Below are 18,579 nucleotides of genomic sequence, written 5' to 3' on the forward strand. Positions count from 1 at the left end.
CATCGTCGGTCGCCACCATCTTGCTCGTCATCTCGCCCCATGTTCTTTATTCAATGCTTGAGGTTGGTGATGGTGTTTTTGAGGTACTTTCAACCTCAAGAGACACCCATTTGGGAGGAGATAACTTTAACAAGGTTAGGAATTGGGATCATGTCGCGTGTTACACATACATTCTTGATAACCACATCCCTAACATTTTTCTTGAATTTTAAACAGAGAATTGTTGATTGTCTTGCTGAAACTTTCAAGAGGGATGAAGGTATAGATATTCTTAAAGATAAATAAGCGCTTCAACGTCTCACATAAACTATTGGCCCAAAACAGAGAATTGTTGATGGGTTCTGTTTTTTGCAGTTTACCTTTTATTACAACAACATCAGATGGCCTAAAACATATTGATACTACACTAACAAGGGCAAAGTTCAAGGAGTTGTGCTCTGATTTACTAGATAGGTACTTGAGTTAATTTGTTTTCTTGATGATTCAAGTAATTGTCACTCTTCAAGAATCAATATGATAACTTTCGATAACCAGTTTGTTTGTTCTTTGTTTGGCATAGGCTAAAGACGCCAGTTGAAACAGCATTAAAAGATGCAAACCTCTCTCTGAAATATCTTGATGAAGTGGTTCTTGTTGGTGGATCAACAAGTATCCCTGTTGTTCAAGAGCTTGTTAAAAAGATGACATCTAAAGAACCAAATGTCACAGTCAATCTAGATGAAGTTGTTGCTCTTGGAGCTTCAGTTCAGGTCTGTATCATAGATTCCTATGTTTACTCCAATTTTCAAGAATAATTTAGGAAAAAGTTATGATGATGTTGCCCTTTGTAATTTTAGGCTGGTGTTTTGTCTGGAAATGTGAGCAATATTGTGTTATTAGATGTGACACCATTGTCAAACGAGTATTGAAATCAATGTTCTTCAAGGGGAAAGAATTCGTTTGTTTTATTATGAAATCAAAATCCAAATGTTATGAAATTGTTTAGGTATATGTTGATACAATTGACCTTAATTGTTAGCTTGTTATTTTTTGTGAATTGGAAGCAATTTCGGTGTTTATCTTCATCTTGATAAAAAGTTATGAGAAACTAGTTTAAATATTTATGTTTTAGGATGTTGGTTTATACCTTTGTTGCAATTTGAATTACTTGAATATTGATGTTTTACTTGAATATTGGTAGAAAATTGATTTATATTTAAAATTGTTCTTGATCTTGATAAAACTTATGATAAATTACTTTAAATATTAATTTACATTTTGTATGACAATTTTTATTTGGATTTTTAAATGACTTATGTGTAATTTACAATTTGTATGTTTTTATAATTATTCAGTAACGTCATCTATCTCTATATATCACAGCAGAGTAAAATGGTCATTTGTCATCAGTCAGCACATTCAGTCAAATGTATAATCAAACAATATTATTTCTTACTCAGTCGGAATTTCTTAGACAGACCTTTCCGGGTCAGCACTTTCTCAATCAGCAACTATCAAACGAGACCTTACTCTTTTATGAAATGGTCAAGATTCATGACTATTATATCATAAGTGGTACCAAAGTATAGAAATAATGTTGAGAGTCTAAAATCCTTCCTATATTAAACGGTTTGGTAATTACAAGACATGTTATTTGTTTAAATTTTGGAGAATTACAAATAGTACTAGCCAAATCTTTTGGCGACGAGTCCTTGAATGGAGCCAGCCAAAATATAAAGTGTCACGATGAGACAAAAAATGGTATAAATACGAAGAAGAATCCAGTTGAGGGACCAAGGTACAACCTTGTTGTGCACAAAGTACATCTCAACAGGGAAATAAATGGTCAAAGGCCAGAAGATGACCGACCCTGCAAATGCCACGACTTGGTTGAAGTAAGGGAACATCATCCCTACTGACATGGTCAATATCACGTATATCGTCCGAAAGCATATTCTAACAGGATTCACACTTTTTATAGTAATAAACAAACAGACCCTAACATCCCTTTCCCTTGCTAACATGCTTTCGGGGAACTTTTCAGCATACCATCTTTCCACAATTGCAAACAATGTCTGACTGTATATCTGCCAAACATACACACAATCAAAAATCAAAATTCAAATTATGATATCTTAAATTAAATATGATTACCTGATACCCTCCAACCAGATGGAGAACAATGCATGCGTTACCAAAGTCTATGAGCCAGAATGGTTCATAGAATCCAAACCCAGTCAAAAGATTCCCAGGAGTCGAATCTCCAAAGGCTGCATACCCACAACCACCACAGCATAGGTAGAAGAAACTAGTTGTAAAGATTGCAATGCTGGAAGCCTTCTTCATTGTCTCTTTTTGAGATGGGGGTGTCTTCAAAGTGCTCTATACCACCAATCATCAATCAGCATTTCATGACAAAAAAAAAAGGACACAATATCACACTGTACCTGTATTTCAAGAAGGATGAGCGAAAACGTAAATGAAAATGCAATGTCTCCAAGAGCTTGAGCAACCAGCCATACTTTTTGTGTGGGGTTGGTTGTTGAGATGCCATTGATGCTACCTTGGATCTTCCCTTGTCCTGTCCAATTTCCATCACTTCATCAGATGCTTCGCTTAAATTGATGACCGATTGAGACTTGAGAGAGAGATCCATACCTATTACTTGGGCCAATCCAAGTCCCATTCCAATAAAAGAATAGGTGAAGGACATGGTTGCAGCAATAACCGATAGCCATTTTGTATGAAAAATGTTGGGTATTTGAGACGCTGCTATTTCAACAATTCCAAACAAAAGCATATAGTAGGTATCCTCATATTCGCAAGCAGCTTCATGCCCTTCTTTGTGGTAGCAATTTGATTGCCTAATTGCCCTGTCAAAACCTTCAAACTTCAACATTTCATAACAACTAACATATGCAAATTGTATACACTTGACACTTAGTTGTTGCTAACACAATAGAATTTCAATTTGTAGAAAATTTAGCATACCTCATGCTAATCGCAGATGTAATTGTATACACAACTCCAGTTTTGAATATACTGAAATATACCAAGCATCCACATACCCATCCATTTTTCTTTCCTGAAATCCAAATACAAAGTTGTAAATCTAAATCGATGTTTATGAACCACAAGTCAAAATAATACAAACTCACCTAAAATAGTCTGAACCGCCTGCAAGTAGGAGCGGTTCATAATCATGGTGGTGGTGCCATTGTTAGGGTTAGGGTTAGCATAAAGATGGATGTCACAGATAAAGGATGCAGAGACAAGGGTAAAAAAGGCGAAGAGTAAAAGAGACAATGGACCCGCAATCCACCCCAGCTGTGCCATGCTCCATGCCAACGATAGCACCCCTGACCCTATTACTCCAGTTATAATATGTGCTAGGGCTGTCCATACATTGCCTTCAATCAAAAACACAAATATCAATTCATTAACATCATCATCATCATCATCAAGTTCCTACACCCTAGTCAATATCGTCAGAAACAAAATTAATCGGATCGCCTTATGAATTTAAAAGACCCGTTGATTAATTCACTGAGAGAAGTAGACTCAACCAGTTAGTTTATGAGGTGAGGTTTGCAACAATGGCGTCTGCTGGTCTCGTCCGGCCATTGGTCGATTCTTCTGTGTTCGATATGTGATAATACATATCTGTTTTTCTATTTATGATAGACTTTTTGATATAACAAGTTTTACAAATCTTGTAGGTTTATCTTGATGATTCTTTTTTCCTTTTTTTTTGGTTTTGTTTTCGTAGTAAGTTTTCACAAATTTATAAAAAATATTTTAAATTTATAAATATTTTATGTTTTTATCTTATGTTAGATTTTATATTTTATGTATACATGTACAAAAATACATATTTATATACGGTTTTTTTTATCTAAATATCATATAAATATATTTTTTAGAAATATAAATATATATTTTTATGTTTTTTATAAATAAAAAATAAAGTTTTTTAAACTATTAATATATTTTTTAGAAATATTGATACATGTTTCTAAGTATCTAGAAATATATCAATCAAAAGCGTTTTTATATGAAAAAAATTAGTTATATTTCTAAAAACATAAAGATATAAATTTATATTTTTATAAAAGTATAAATATGTATTTTTAAAAGCATGCATATGTATTTATATGTTTTTTAGAATTATAATGATGTATTTATACTTCTATAGAAATATAATATGTATTTTTATATTTTTTAAAGTACAAATACATATTTTCTTACGCTTTTAGAACTATAATTACATTTTAGATATAAATGTGTATTTATACGTTTATAGAAAAATATGCATTTTTACGTTTTTAGAAGTATAATTATATTTTTTTCACATAAACACATTTTTGATTGATATATCTCTATGTATGTAAAAATATGTATCTATACTTCTAAAAAAGTTTTTGTATTTAAAAAAAACGTATTTATGTGATGTTTAGTTATGGTAAGAACGTAAAAAATATATAAAATTAAAAATCATACTTATGATAAAAATGTAAAAAAATGTATAAAATTAAAGGTTTTTTGTATAATATTTCAAATGGTCATCATTTTCTAGTTGCATCTCGCTTTTGCTTCCTACTTCAGGCTTCAGCATTAACATATATGTTGATGTAGTTGGTACAAAGTAAGATAATAATGGTATTTATCTATTTAATTATTGAGTAAACTTTTTCAAATATTGAACCTGTTCTCTTAGAAAAATTAAAATAAATATACGATATCAAATCTAAATTCGGTTCTAAAGATCAATGAACTAGATTGAACAAAATGAAGGTATGACTATATTCCACCTTGTTCTTGACTTAAAAATTAAAACACCAACTCTTGATTTTTAAACTTAAAATCTAGCACTTGTTGAATCCACAAAACCCCAAGTTTCTATGTCCAGTTTGTAATCAACCCTATTTGAAATCGAACTTGTTTAAATCCACCCATTTCTCATTTTCATAAATATTAAATCTTCGGTTGTCATATTTCGTCAGATGAAGGCCCCTCTTACTTGCATCATAGAAGGAACGATGGTTTTAAGTCTGAGGCGAGAGTTTAACCAATATATATATATATATATATATATATATATATATATATATATATATATATATATATATATATATATATATATATATATATATATATAGGGGTGAGTTCAATTGAGAAAAAAAAAAGGTTAAGAATGGAGGAATCATTCTCAGCCAATCATTTATTTTTGCCGCAAAATCCTCCATTGTACCGGCGGAAATGGGAAACGAATGCACATTTGTTTTCCAACATAACATATTTCTTTAAACTATGCCAATCATTACCTTAATATATACAAAAACATAGTTTTTTTTGTTTTTTTTTAATTTTTATAAGCTATTTTTATCAAAAAATGATTTTAAATATACCAAAATTCATGATTTTTTATTCTCTACAAATAGACATTCATATTGATATAGTTTTAAGATAAAATAATTTTTTTTTTATATTTTCAACTATCGTTATTTATAAGTGAATAAAAATGAATCAGGTTTTCACTACAGTACATTCGTTATTCAGTTATGAATAAAAACTATGATTAATTTTTTTTTTTACAATTTAAGTATCATTCATATATGAATATAGCATATAATAAACATAGTATATTCATATTTAAATATTAGACGATACATTCACTTATGAATATTACATAATATATTCACTTGTGAATATTAGATGGTATATTCACTTATGAATATTAGATAATATTTTCATATCTGAATATTACATAGTATTACATGGTATATCACATGTGAATATTACATAGTATATTTATTTGTGAATATTAGATAATATATTCACTTATGAATATTACACAGTATATTCACATATGAATATTACAAGGTATTTTCACAAATATATATAATTTTTATATGTTATTCACATATGAATAACATACAGACTTACATATTTGTTTTTTGTTTTAAGAATCATATACTGAGAAAACATATTCATATATGAATATAACGTGGTAATTTAGTTCATGCATTTCATCAAACAGTTGGAGTGCATACAATTTAACTTTTTTAAAAATGTTAAAAACATGATATTTTGACCATTTAAATCTTACAAAAGAGTAGATTGATAGAGAATTATATGAAATTTAAAAAAAAAAAACGATTTGATATTTTTCTAACCTTAATTTTCAAGTTTTATTTGATAATCGATGTTGAATGAATGATATGAAGTGGATTTTTGTTGATTATCGATGATGTTGATCTAATAACGCTGGGAGTATAATTAATCATAGATGTTGAAGATTTGATCGTATTCAAGCACAATTGAAGGTTGAATTAAAAGAACCAAAAACGAATTTTTGTTGTTAACTGTTGAATCGTGTTGATTATTGACGAAGATCGATGATTGATTAGCACCGGATGATGTTGATGATGGTTTAATTGAAGAAATGAATGATTGTTGAAAGTTGGAGAAGAAATTTGGATGATGAACGATGAATGAGTTTGAACTACAGATACGTATTTGAGATTTAAGGTTATTCTCATATTTACAAGTTTGTCACCGTGTCTTTTTATGCTTAAATAAAATGAGTGGCTGAGAATGATTCCCCCATTCTCAACCTTTTTTATTTTCTCAATTGAACCCACCTATATATATATATATATATATATATATATATATATATATATATATATATATATATATATATATATATATATATATATATATATATATATATAGGTTACAAAAATAGAAATAGCAATGTATATTCATTTTTGCCACACACATACACATCCATACATACACACATACATGATAAAGTCACACATACGTACACAAAGACAAAGTCGTGCAAAAATACATTTGTCACAAATACATACACAATTACAACATTGTATTTATTAAAACTCTAGCAACTATAAAAAGACATGATTTATAGTATATTACGAATAATTATACATAATAATGCATATTGGTTGGTGAAAACAACTATTTAAAAAAAATTACATATTTTTACAACCTACATATATGAAATTTGTTTTGTAAAAAGATAGGAAGTGAATTGAAAAAGAATAAACTTTTAAAAGGAAAAATCTACACAAGAATATATAAAGTAAACAAATAGAATGTCGATTTTGTAAAATGAATTTGTAAAAACACAGTTGTAAAAAAAGATTTAAAAGGAAAAATTATTTATCAAAACAAACCAAGTTTTAGAAAAATATATAAAAATAAAGTTGGAAAACTTTTAAAAAAAGCTTGGACCAAATTTGAGAAGAAATAAAAAAAAGGGACTAATATAAAACCTGAATATCGGGTGGGCTGCCATGAATCCGAATTCGAAGAAAAAAAAATTTAACAACAGGGACTATTTATGTAACTTTTTCTCTCTCAGGGACCATTTCTGTTTATTTGAAAACTACAAGGAGCAAAAAGATGAAAAAAAGTACTGTAGGTTATCTGGTCTTGGGATCCATATTGCGAAATGTAATGTATATAATTTTGGAGAAAAATACTAACCAAATCTTTTGGAAACCAATCCTTGAAGGGAAGCAGCGAAAGTAAAAATTGTTAGAAGCATACAAAAAATGGTATAAATACGAAGAAGAATCCAGGTGGTTGTCCAAGGGAGAATCCTGTTGTGCAGAAAGTACATCTCAACAGGGAAATATATGGTCAAGGGCCAAAAGATGATTGATCCTGAAAAGGCGAGGACTTGATTGAAGTAAGGGAATAAAATCGCTACTGTCGTTGTCAAAACAACATATGTAGTTCGAAAACATAACCTAAAAGGGTTCACTCTCAAACTCCCAATCCCAACATCCATTTCCCTTGTGATTATCTGGAACTTTTCCGCATACCATCCTTCCACAATAGCAAACAATGTCTGACTATATATCTGTAATCAAATCAATGTATCTTATTCTTAATCAACAAGAAAGAAAGAAAGAAAGAAGACTGAAAAACCACAATCAAAAAAAGTACCTGATAACCGCCAACTAAGTGGAGAACAATGCATGCATTACCAAAGTCTACAAGCCAATACGGTTCATAAAATCCAAACCCAGTCAAGAGATTCCCAGGAGTTGAATCTCCAAAGGCTGCATACCCAGATGCACCACAGCAGATGTACAAGGAAGCAGTTATAAGGACTCCAATAGTGGACACCTTCTTCATGGTCTCTTTTTGAGGCGGAGGTGACTTCAAAGTGCTCTACAACAGAAAAAAAGTGCATGAATCATCATCTTGCTTGGGCCAAATATTCTTAGTATTATTATATATGCTTGCCATACCTACCTGTATCTCAAGAAGGATTAATGAATATGTAAACGAAAATGAAATATCCCCAATAGCTTCGCCAACCAACCATACTTTCTGACTTGGATTACTAGTTGAGATTCCATTCATGCTCCCTTCAATCCTCCCTTGTCCTGCCATATTCAACTTCTTCATCTTTACATGTACATGCATTATTAATTTCCGCTCCAACAACAATATTTACCTATTACTTGGGCTATCCCAAGTCCTATTCCAATACAGGAATAGGTCAGGGACATGGCTGCAGCAATAATTGAGATCCATTTCGTATGAAAAATGTTGGGTATTTGAGAAGCCAATATTTCAACAATACCAAAAGCAACCATATAGTATTCATTCTTGTATTCACAATCACCCTCATGCCCTTCTTCATGGTAACAATTTGATTGCCTAATTGCTCTTTTCACCAAACAAATTCAGTATCTAATATATCTACTAAACACAAAATAGGAAATCAGATACTGTTGCAATGAATGAATCATGCATTAATTGTGATTGTAAAATAAAAATTTCACATTGCTTACTGCTTAGGCAGAAAGACGTAAGTTCCATACTTCCATTAAGGTACAAATATAAAATTGGTAAAAAAAAAAAAAAGTTATTAAGCATACCATACCTCATGCAGATTCCGGATGTGATTACATAGACAACTCCTGTTTTGAATAGACTGAAGTATACCAAGCATCCACATATCAATCCATTCTTATATCCTTTGATCCAAAGTACAAAAGGAGATAGATGTTAAGTTGCAGCCTGGAAGTGCCTGCGTGGTGCTTATAGATTATAATAACACGGTCGGCCTCACCTAAAATCGTGTGAACAGCCTGCAGGTAGGAGCGGTTTATGGTAATGCTAGGGTGGTTGGAACAGAGTTGAATGTTGCTGATAAGGAAGGCAGACACAAGGGAGAAGAATGCAATGAGTATAATAGATAGTGGCCCAGCAATCCAACCCAGCTGTGCCATGCTCCAAGCCATTGATAAAACCCCTGACCCTATCACTCCAGCTATCAAATGTGCTAGGGCTGTCCATACGTTTCCTTCCCCATCCACAACACAAACCAAACAGATAAATACCTCATAAGACTCAATACCCCCAAACACCACCAGAATCTACTTTATACCTTTAAAAAATCAAATTAACAAATAACCTTTTTTCCCCTTAAATTCAGCTTGTATCGTATCGTTTATTGGTTCGTTTGATTTTCTAATTCATGGAGCACGCATATAAGGAGTGAAGTAGAGCATACCAGTGAGTTTAAGAGCTGAGGTCTGCAGCAATGGCATCTGTTCTTCTTCCTCTTCGTAGTCTTCTCCAGGCATTTTTCCTTGATTCTTCCTTGATATACGAGATAATACGTGGTTTTGTGTTTTGGAAGATACTGAAGTTCATGAATATTTATCTGATTGGTAGTCAGTTTCCTTGATCTCCAAAGATTCCTCCCAGAAGACTTCCGAAAAAAGGGGTGGTTCTTTTATAAAGTTATATTTATGTATGAAAAATTAAATATTTTCTTTACGGGGAATAACTATAAAGTTTTTAGAAAATTGATCGATTCAGTTTTTAAAGCTTTTTTGTTGGATATCATAGGGGTATAAAAATTAGGATACCATATGCTTTTTTAGTCTTTTTTTCAATATGTAATAACCAGTTCACCATGAGACACTGACCATTTAAACCAAAAAGAATTCACATTATGCCCTTATAAAGCAAAAAAAAAATTGGGATCAAAAGTTTATGTCACAAGATCGAAGTGATTTGGGAGAAGAAGAAACCTAATAATGGAATTAACGATAACAATCCAAATGCTAAACCCCAAATTCGCCTGATCAACCTTGTGACACCACTACCTCTATCCTCAATCCTAGCTGGAAAACAAGAAAATCAGAAAAAACCCTCGGTTGCAAAAATAGAATGAGCTATTGGAACATGAATTTTAAAGATCCTGACATCATGTCAACAGACATGTTTCTTCATCTAATTAAGTAAAATTTAGTAGTTAGTTTTGTTTATTCGATGTGAATTGTGAACTTTTTATGTTTCCATTTTTCAATTTGAAATATATCTTTCTGTGTTGTGAATTCAATCTTGTGGCATAAACATTTGATCCCCAAACTTATTTTTTTGATTTTATAGGGGCACAATGTGAGTTTTCTTTTTTTTTTTTTTTTTTTTTGTAAATGGCCACTATCTCATGGTTAACCAACTATTACAGGTTGAAATGGACTAAAAGAACATATTGTATCTTAGTTTATACTCACATAAAACCCAACAAAAAGTTTTGAGATTGAATCGACCAACCCTAAAAACTTTGTAGGACATTTACGTCATTTCCTTTTTTATAACTATCTTCCTGCCATTTAGATCCATTTTTAGATAACAAATGTCCTAATATCTTAAATGTATAATACCTTTTCTCATAAGAAAATGATAAAAAAAAAAATAGGATATTTGATTTCTCTATATGTATTTGAATGTAGTAAAAGTAGTTTATTGGTGTTTGGAAAATGACAAATTTTATATACTATGAAATATTTGACTATCACTTTTTAAAATCAAATATAGTCCACATGTTCATAACATTTATTTATTTAAGTTTAAATACATCTCATTGTTAAGACCAACAGGATAAACAAATGAGAGTATAAAAATTAAATGTTTAAAAATGAATTATAATTCTAAAATGTTAATTCTATAAATATGAAAATATAAATATATGACATGGCCACATGGGTAGTGGGATGGTCCTTTTTGCTCTTTAGTGGTTTGACATGCAATATTTTTTGGAGTTGCTAACTTTTAAAAAAAATAGAAAAAAATTTTATTTGGCAGTAAAAGTTTTAAATTTTTAAATTAAACAAAAAGTTTCAACTATCATTTAACAAAAAAAACTCTTTTAAATTTTAACAAATTGAATTAAATATCTTTTAAAATAAATAAATTATATTCATACTTTTGGTAATTATCTTATACTATTAAATGTAAATATATTTCAACAATTATAATATCTTTGAAACAAAACATATTTGATATGCTTAATTATAAATATAGTTCGACAATTATGATGTCTTTATTTAAAACAACTATATCAACGGATTTTATCATTTATTAATCTTCATCTATCAAAATAATAAATATTTATTATATAAATTTATAAACCAAAATTAATATCATACAATAATATTGTTTCTTTTAGAATATCGAAACACTTGTAATATGTAAAAAAATGTTTGGCTTGAGTTTTTACAAAATTAATAAATCTTATTTACTTTAGTTATAAAAAATTCATAATTTACTAATATGCATAACAAAAAAATGGTTTTGCCAATTTACTTTATTTGATTGTTTTTATATCAAGACTAAGAAGGAATCATGCGAACGGAGAACAAGGATTGGGAGTTAAGTAAAGACTTCAAAGTAAAATGCTACATTTAGTAAGAAATGGTTGCCTATAAAACATATCGACTCTTGGAAAGTCAAATAGTGGTAGCAAATAAAATTGTATAATGTAATCATTCTATGTTACAAGACAAGTATAAGAAACTTAAGGACATTAAACTTTCAAAGAAAGCCTATAAGAATAAGGTTTCAAAGGTTCAACTTCATCATGTATCAAAGTGACGAGCTCATTCACATTTTAATGATTCTGAGTACAAAAATCCTTTTAAGGGATATGTATTTGTAACATCCTGAAATTTTCATTTTCATGATGTTAAGATATTAAAGAAAATGTTAGAGCTTATGAGACACGATAGGGTTTCAAGGTTCTTGCAATACAAGAAACGTGGAAAAAATTGAGAACCTATCCAAATATGTGTCAATGCTCAAGTTTAAGTGAGTTTTGTATGTAAACAAGTCACAATATGTTTAAGAACTAAAATTATATGTTTTAAACTATACTTACGTAAGAAATGGCAAAATGACAAAGCATTAGGGCTGGCAAATATGTACCATAGAGAACCAACCAACATGTTACCAACCGAACCAATTAAACTGGTAGCCAAGTTGTTTGGTAGCCAATATGTTTGGCTGGTAATATCATGCCAATTAAGTAGTCTTGGTACAGTAACGGTATAAAATTTTGAATACCACGGTTGTACCATGCCAACCAAATCCACCATAATATGTCGTTTTGTTTGATATATTCATTATAATTTTCTTAAACTTCAACCTCTAACTCGATTTACTTTAAAGATTTTTAAAATTTCGCTATTATATTCCTCTTACATCACATCTTTTTGTCAAAAACATACTAGACTATATATATTATAGTTGAAAATGAAAATCATTTAAGGGGAAGATAAATGTGAAATTCATAAAAATCTTGGAAGTAAATCAAGTTAAAAGTTGAATTATAAGAATACCGGACAATTACAACGTATATATGATATTAAAACGATGTAGTATGGTGAGTTTGGGTACCTAAGCTTATATACCTTTAAGGGTATATTCACTTTTCCCTCTATATATATATATATATATATATATATATATATATATATATATATATATATATATATATATATATATATATATATATATATATATATATCAATTCATAAATACAAAGAAATATGAGTTCTCATATCTTCATGTTTTAATTAGAATAACAACTAACAAGTCTTAAAATTACTAAACTAACACATTGACCGACAAATTTCTTGATACTTATTGTTTGATGTGCACGAGATCGGTGATACATACACTAAAACTTAAAAATGAATACTAACTTCTCATTTCTTTTACTTGTACTGTTACCATTTGTTTACTTTAGCAATTTGCTAGGGGTGGACCTCTTTTAATCCTTTTAGTGGTTTCCAAAAAAAAATACTACCAAAAGCGAGTGAAGCAACGGCCAAATATTTACAAATTCAACTTATATTCATGTATAGTACATATTAGTTAAAAACTTTAGTATATACCAAACACCAATATATACCGACCAAAATTGTTGGTAGCCAAATTAATTGGTACCAAGTACACTTGGTACGGTACTGATAGCAAAAATCTTATACCAACTATAGTTGGTACGGTACACGGTTTGGAGAAAAAAACTCGGTACCGTACCAATTCCACCCCTACAAAGCATACCTCTATTATGCTTTAAAAAGGGACAAAAAGGAGAAAAGCAAATATATGGGCACTTGTCATGCTAAATGTAATTGAAAGGATGGAAATGTTGCTTCTATATATAATAATTATGTTTAAATGTAAATGGTACAATAATACATACGACAACACAAAGATTTAACAAAGACCCAAGGTATAACACCATTATAGTCTAAAGTGGGACAATGGAAAATACACATAATGATAGTACGACAGAGATAACACTGGAAGTAAAGTTCATGTAACCTACCTGCAAGTATAACAAGTTTTTTTGAAGCTTTAAGTCCTAAAAAGATAGGACAAAAAGGGTTATATACATGAATCTTAAAAAATAAGGCGAATAGGACAAAACATGAGAAATTGTGGCAATCATGTCAAATGAGTTATAGTATGGTATAAATTGTATTGGGACATGTTATAATATCTATTAGGAGTGAAATGGTGTAAAAGGTTTAGTAGTTAGACATGAGTATGAAGAGAGAGCAAAGTGGGTTGCTATAATTGGCAAAAGGAACAAAATAGATTGCTATAGTGTGCAATCATTGGATAAAGAAAGATAAAGGTTATTTATAATGAAATGATGGTTCTTGATGTTTTGGTGAATGAATGACACCAATCTAATCTATACTAATATTGTACATTGTCTTCTTGCCAATTCTTAAGAGTGGTTTTAGAGCGGTTATACAATAGAGTAAAAAAAAACTTTAAGTTAAATAGGAATAAGATGTATCCATTTTAGAGTGAGAATATAAAGGATGCATACAACAACATAATTAAATCGGCAGTTGAAGTTGTAATATACAAATAAGTTGTTGTTCACACTTGAATGGTGATGTTCCATGCGTTGTACAACTCTTTGTCTGGAACAGTAGTTGGTAGTTTGATAGTAATTAATCCAGTTTCCTGTTGATACCCAAAGTCGGCGGCATCTTTGGAATTTGAATCAATGGTGACTCTTTTTGGTCTTGTGGTTGAATATGCTCCAAACAGATCACCACAGCCTCCTCTAACTTTCAACCAAACGCTTCCTAATTGTTCCTCTATCTCATCATCATACTTTACCTCCACAATCGCACCTCCAGAGTTAAACATTTGAATCAGGCCTATGGGAGCAAAACCAATCCCATTCCCACCTCCACCTGACAATATTCTCTTGACAGGAACCACCGTAAAAACCTCATATTCTCTAGGTTTCAATGTTACTGGGATAGATGCATTCTTTGGAAGGTAAACCAGTTCTCCTGCAAAGTAAGTTATTATAGTTATAGTTATAAAGGGACTGTGTTGGAATAAATCAAATTAAGTGTTTAATTAAACATACCACCAAGGTGACTATATACAATGGCATCTCCAACCCAACTAGAATCTGCAACTGTATGCAAATAATTCACATCTTCAGCTCGGATGATGCCAGTGATGGTGCCTGGTCGCTCATCGTGGGTCAGGATCTTCTTTCCATCTTTACACCACCCTGCTCCCTGGCAGTTGAAAACTCCCACCACTCCGCTCAAATTGTTTAAATTCCAGATCTTCAAAAGACTGCATCACCATCCATCCATCTTTTATTAAACAACACAGCACCATGCATGCATCATCATGTTTTAATTAATATACATACATCACCTTTTTCCATCTCTGGTGGGATCGCAAAACAAGCAATCTCTAGTTGGCCTCCCTGGAAGTTTTGCCCTTAATATCAATCCATCAGGAAGCACAAGCTTCTTTAACAAATTGAAGTCGTGATGCCCAGGCTTGTCACTGCATTATATTGTATTTATAATTTATATATATATATATATATATATATATATATACATGCATTCAAATAAAGACACAGAGAGACCCCCACCTCACCTGACATAAATAGCACAGCCTCCCACTGCACGAGCAGCACCATGGTATTCAGCCATCGGATGCAGGCTCTATATATAGAGAGAATGTAAAATTAGGCACAAGAATTGATAAAAAAAAAAATGTGTGTGGGAGTGGGATGTATGTTAGCTTACATGAAACATATCCCAGTCGGGCTGCATGAACTCTCCAACAAAGATGGTGTTGTAAGCAACAGAAGCAATATGGACTGTGTGGGAAGCTGTAACCCTTGGCCAGAAATCATCTGATGCCCTTATAACAGCTGTCCTCTTTGTGCTTCATTCATTCATGAAGTAAGGACTAAATTTTAATTATATACCAGGAATATTTTAGATTATGCATACCTACCTGTACAAACCATCGGTGTTGTGACTCATGCAAGAAATGATTCCGTTATCAGGGAAGTTCCTGGAAATGGAAGCCTCCAAAGCATGGTGGTACTTCCTGGCAAGTCTCACTCGACCACCATGTCCCGCTCCAAGTGTTTCAAGAATGTTTTGTGAATCTACTTTCACACCATCAACCCCAGCAGACGCTAGATATGAGTGCAACTCGTTGTAGAAGTTGAACACTTTCTCAGGGTGCACAAGACCAACCCCGTTTTTGGTAATGGCTTTCAACGCATCACACTTCTCATTCCACTCCATTCCTGGAGATGAAACCGGGAAACACAGCTTGGAATCATAATGTTCCATTTCCGCCACTCCAGGTCTCACTCCACCCCAATATCCAATTATCGCATGCCACACATAAACATACCTAACATATACTATATATTTATTAGTGATTACAAATTAATACTCGATATCAACGTCTTGCAAACTGATTAATGAAGATTTATATATCATTCATGCAACAACAAAATCGATTGTATGTGCGTACGTACTTGATGTTATGGTGTTCTTTAATGTCCATGACAACGTGACGGAGTCCCATGGATGGATCCTCCACTCGGTGACCTTCTTTACCATCTTTCTGGAATTTGTGGTTCTCTTTGATATGAGTTAACCTATTTGCATAACTATAGGAAATTTGAGAAAAATCTTTATCAAACATATAGTATATATTATTATTTACAAGTGACGCTTTAATTTAAGTACTCACTTAGCTGTATTATCTGCTTTAGCTTCAACACTAGCTGGATCCATACCAACAGATTGCCATCCATCATCAATGATTACAAATTTTGGGGAAATTCCTCCTTTCTCGAAACTGTATTTAAATTTGTCACATTATCATGCATATATCAAACAATCATCATCATTGATTCAACAATTAATAGAGATTTATTGAAATGGCAAATGATAAGAGTTATACCTCTCAATCCCTTGTCTCACACCTTCAGAAGTAACATCAGTGTAAAAAGCATCCCATGTGCACCACCCAAACCAATTTAACATGTCAGGCATCTGAACCAGTTATGATGAAAAGAGTGAGAGATTATTAATTTAGCATCCATCAATTACTTAGTCATCGTAGAGAATCAATCAACCAAAACTACCTTCTTTCGTTCGCGATGACAAAATGTCTGTAAATGTCTCTCTACACTCCTGTACAGTTTTAAAATTAATGTATGAATCTTTATGTATTATATATATATATATATATATATATATATATATATATATATATATATATATATATATATATATATATATATATATATATATATATCTGGAAAAACAAGAGGTCGGCCATACTTGACTGCGTTAGTGATAACATCAAACGGATCCAATCCAGCAGCCACAAAAACCAGATAACTCCCTTCAAATTCTTTCACAGCAGGATCTCCTACAAATTCATATACGTTCTTCTAGTTATGAATAACAATATATATATATATATATATATATATATATATATATATATATATATATATATATATATATATATATATATATATATATATATATATATATATATATATAAAATCAAACATCACAAGGCAGGATTCTTCAATACCACTTTCCAAGCAAATCTCCAACTCATTATTGGTATTTCCTTGTATAACCGCTCTAAAATCACCCTCGAGAATGGGCAAGAAGACAGTGTATAGAGGAGATTGGTGGCATCCATCAGCAACTTCATTATCTTCACCAAAATGAGAACCGTCATTGGTTTCAACTATAAGGAATTGAGTCTCAGGTGGAATATCCTGACCACATGTTCCAATTCTCTGTGTCATCCACCACAATTTGAAGCGGAACACAGACATAAACCTGAATCCCCTGAATTTTCACCCATTCTTCTCATCAACAACTCTACTTAATCAAACTATGTTTATCTACCAATTGAACTCACAAGCTGCCTAACTATATAATCAGCAGCAGAACCGTGAACAAAAAAAAATTATAAATTACAACAGCGACGGACTTACTCGAGTTTTCCGACGGGAAAGACCATGCGACTACCAGTCCGGGACGATTGCACACCGATGAAGGCACCATTGATCATCTCGTCGCCGGTTGATGAAGTGATGAAAACATTGTCATGTACGTCCGTTAACACAGGATTCGCGAACACATTCAGCTTCCGATCTGTAATCGATATACCTGCTCCGACCGTCATCCTTTTCCGAATCAAACTGAAGCAACGATTTAGAGAATCAATCTAACAGGCTGCTAATATCGTTACTATTTATAGTAGAAAGGGGACATCTTTTTCATTTGATTGGGTTAAGTTGGACCCGGAACATCTCACGACCCGTATTCGTTGCAGTTTATATGATTAACCCTTGTTTAAAAATTAAAATAATGCTAAAAAGATGATATACAATATATAAACTACTATAAAAATGATTATATTAGGAAGACATTTTCTTTACAAAATATCTTTTGTAAAAGATAATATTTGTTAAAATAAAATCGGAAAAGACTGGAATTGATGGAATTTGGTTTTAATTTGATTATATGTGATAAAATATCTACATAATGTACTGTTAATCATCATGTCATATCATAAGTGTAGTCCACTTGTTCACTAACATGGACTTCTTTTAGTTTGTAGTTAATTTCTATTTTTACAAATGACAAATATAAAGATTAGTTTAATCACAAAATTATTAAGTATTAAAAATAAAATCCTGAATTTTGTTAATTAGCACAACTTTATTCCTCTATCTTAAAAAAAGTTATGATTGCTAAAACTTAATGCTAACCTCACTGATAATAAAGTTATAATTAGATTGAAAAAAGAAAAATAAAATTTCTTCCTACTTTACTTTATTAACTAATCTTCTTTATCTATTTAATAATTGACATGTATAACATGATATTTTTCTTTCATTATTTTTTTCTTTTAATT

At 31.2% G+C, this 18,579-nt stretch overlaps 3 protein-coding genes across 4 annotated transcripts; all 3 read right to left on the minus strand.

Annotated features, from left to right (window-relative positions):
* Positions 1-1,576: 1,576 nt before the first annotated feature.
* Positions 1,577-3,697, minus strand: LOC111888704 (probable amino acid permease 7). The gene is made up of 7 exons (XM_023884830.3): positions 3,546-3,697; positions 3,138-3,389; positions 2,971-3,064; positions 2,638-2,852; positions 2,427-2,560; positions 2,134-2,361; positions 1,577-2,066 (listed from the first exon to the last, which is right to left on the minus strand). Exons 1-7 carry the CDS (start codon positions 3,601-3,603, stop codon positions 1,665-1,667), a joined length of 1,383 nt encoding a protein of 460 aa, XP_023740598.1. The 5' UTR covers positions 3,604-3,697; the 3' UTR covers positions 1,577-1,664.
* Positions 3,698-6,725: 3,028 nt separating this feature from the next.
* LOC111888703 (probable amino acid permease 7) lies at positions 6,726-9,782 on the minus strand. Its single transcript, XM_023884829.3, has 8 exons — positions 9,545-9,782; positions 9,101-9,334; positions 8,912-9,005; positions 8,480-8,694; positions 8,275-8,408; positions 7,963-8,190; positions 7,498-7,876; positions 6,726-7,396 (listed from the first exon to the last, which is right to left on the minus strand). The coding sequence occupies exons 1-8, from the start codon at positions 9,615-9,617 to the stop codon at positions 7,386-7,388; spliced, it is 1,368 nt and encodes a 455-aa protein (XP_023740597.1). The 5' UTR covers positions 9,618-9,782; the 3' UTR covers positions 6,726-7,385.
* A 4,314-nt stretch (positions 9,783-14,096) lies between these two features.
* On the minus strand, positions 14,097-17,936 carry LOC111888702 (probable galactinol--sucrose galactosyltransferase 1). 2 transcript variants are annotated; one of them, XM_052764109.1, is made up of 13 exons: positions 17,654-17,915; positions 17,239-17,504; positions 16,977-17,067; positions 16,778-16,826; positions 16,594-16,685; positions 16,381-16,488; positions 16,163-16,297; positions 15,625-16,035; positions 15,411-15,552; positions 15,259-15,326; positions 15,028-15,162; positions 14,726-14,943; positions 14,097-14,645 (listed from the first exon to the last, which is right to left on the minus strand). In XM_052764109.1, the coding sequence occupies exons 1-13, from the start codon at positions 17,842-17,844 to the stop codon at positions 14,221-14,223; spliced, it is 2,331 nt and encodes a 776-aa protein (XP_052620069.1). In that variant the 5' UTR covers positions 17,845-17,915; the 3' UTR covers positions 14,097-14,220. The 2 variants fall into 2 exon arrangements, with proteins under 2 accessions (XP_052620069.1, XP_052620070.1); XM_052764110.1 differs by lacking the exon at positions 14,097-14,645 and having other exon boundaries at positions 14,805-14,943; positions 15,023-15,162; positions 17,654-17,936.
* Positions 17,937-18,579: the final 643 nt, after the last annotated feature.

Source organism: Lactuca sativa, chromosome 5 (assembly GCF_002870075.4).
Source record: "Lactuca sativa cultivar Salinas chromosome 5, Lsat_Salinas_v11, whole genome shotgun sequence".
NCBI classification, from domain to species: Eukaryota; Viridiplantae; Streptophyta; class Magnoliopsida; order Asterales; family Asteraceae; genus Lactuca; species Lactuca sativa.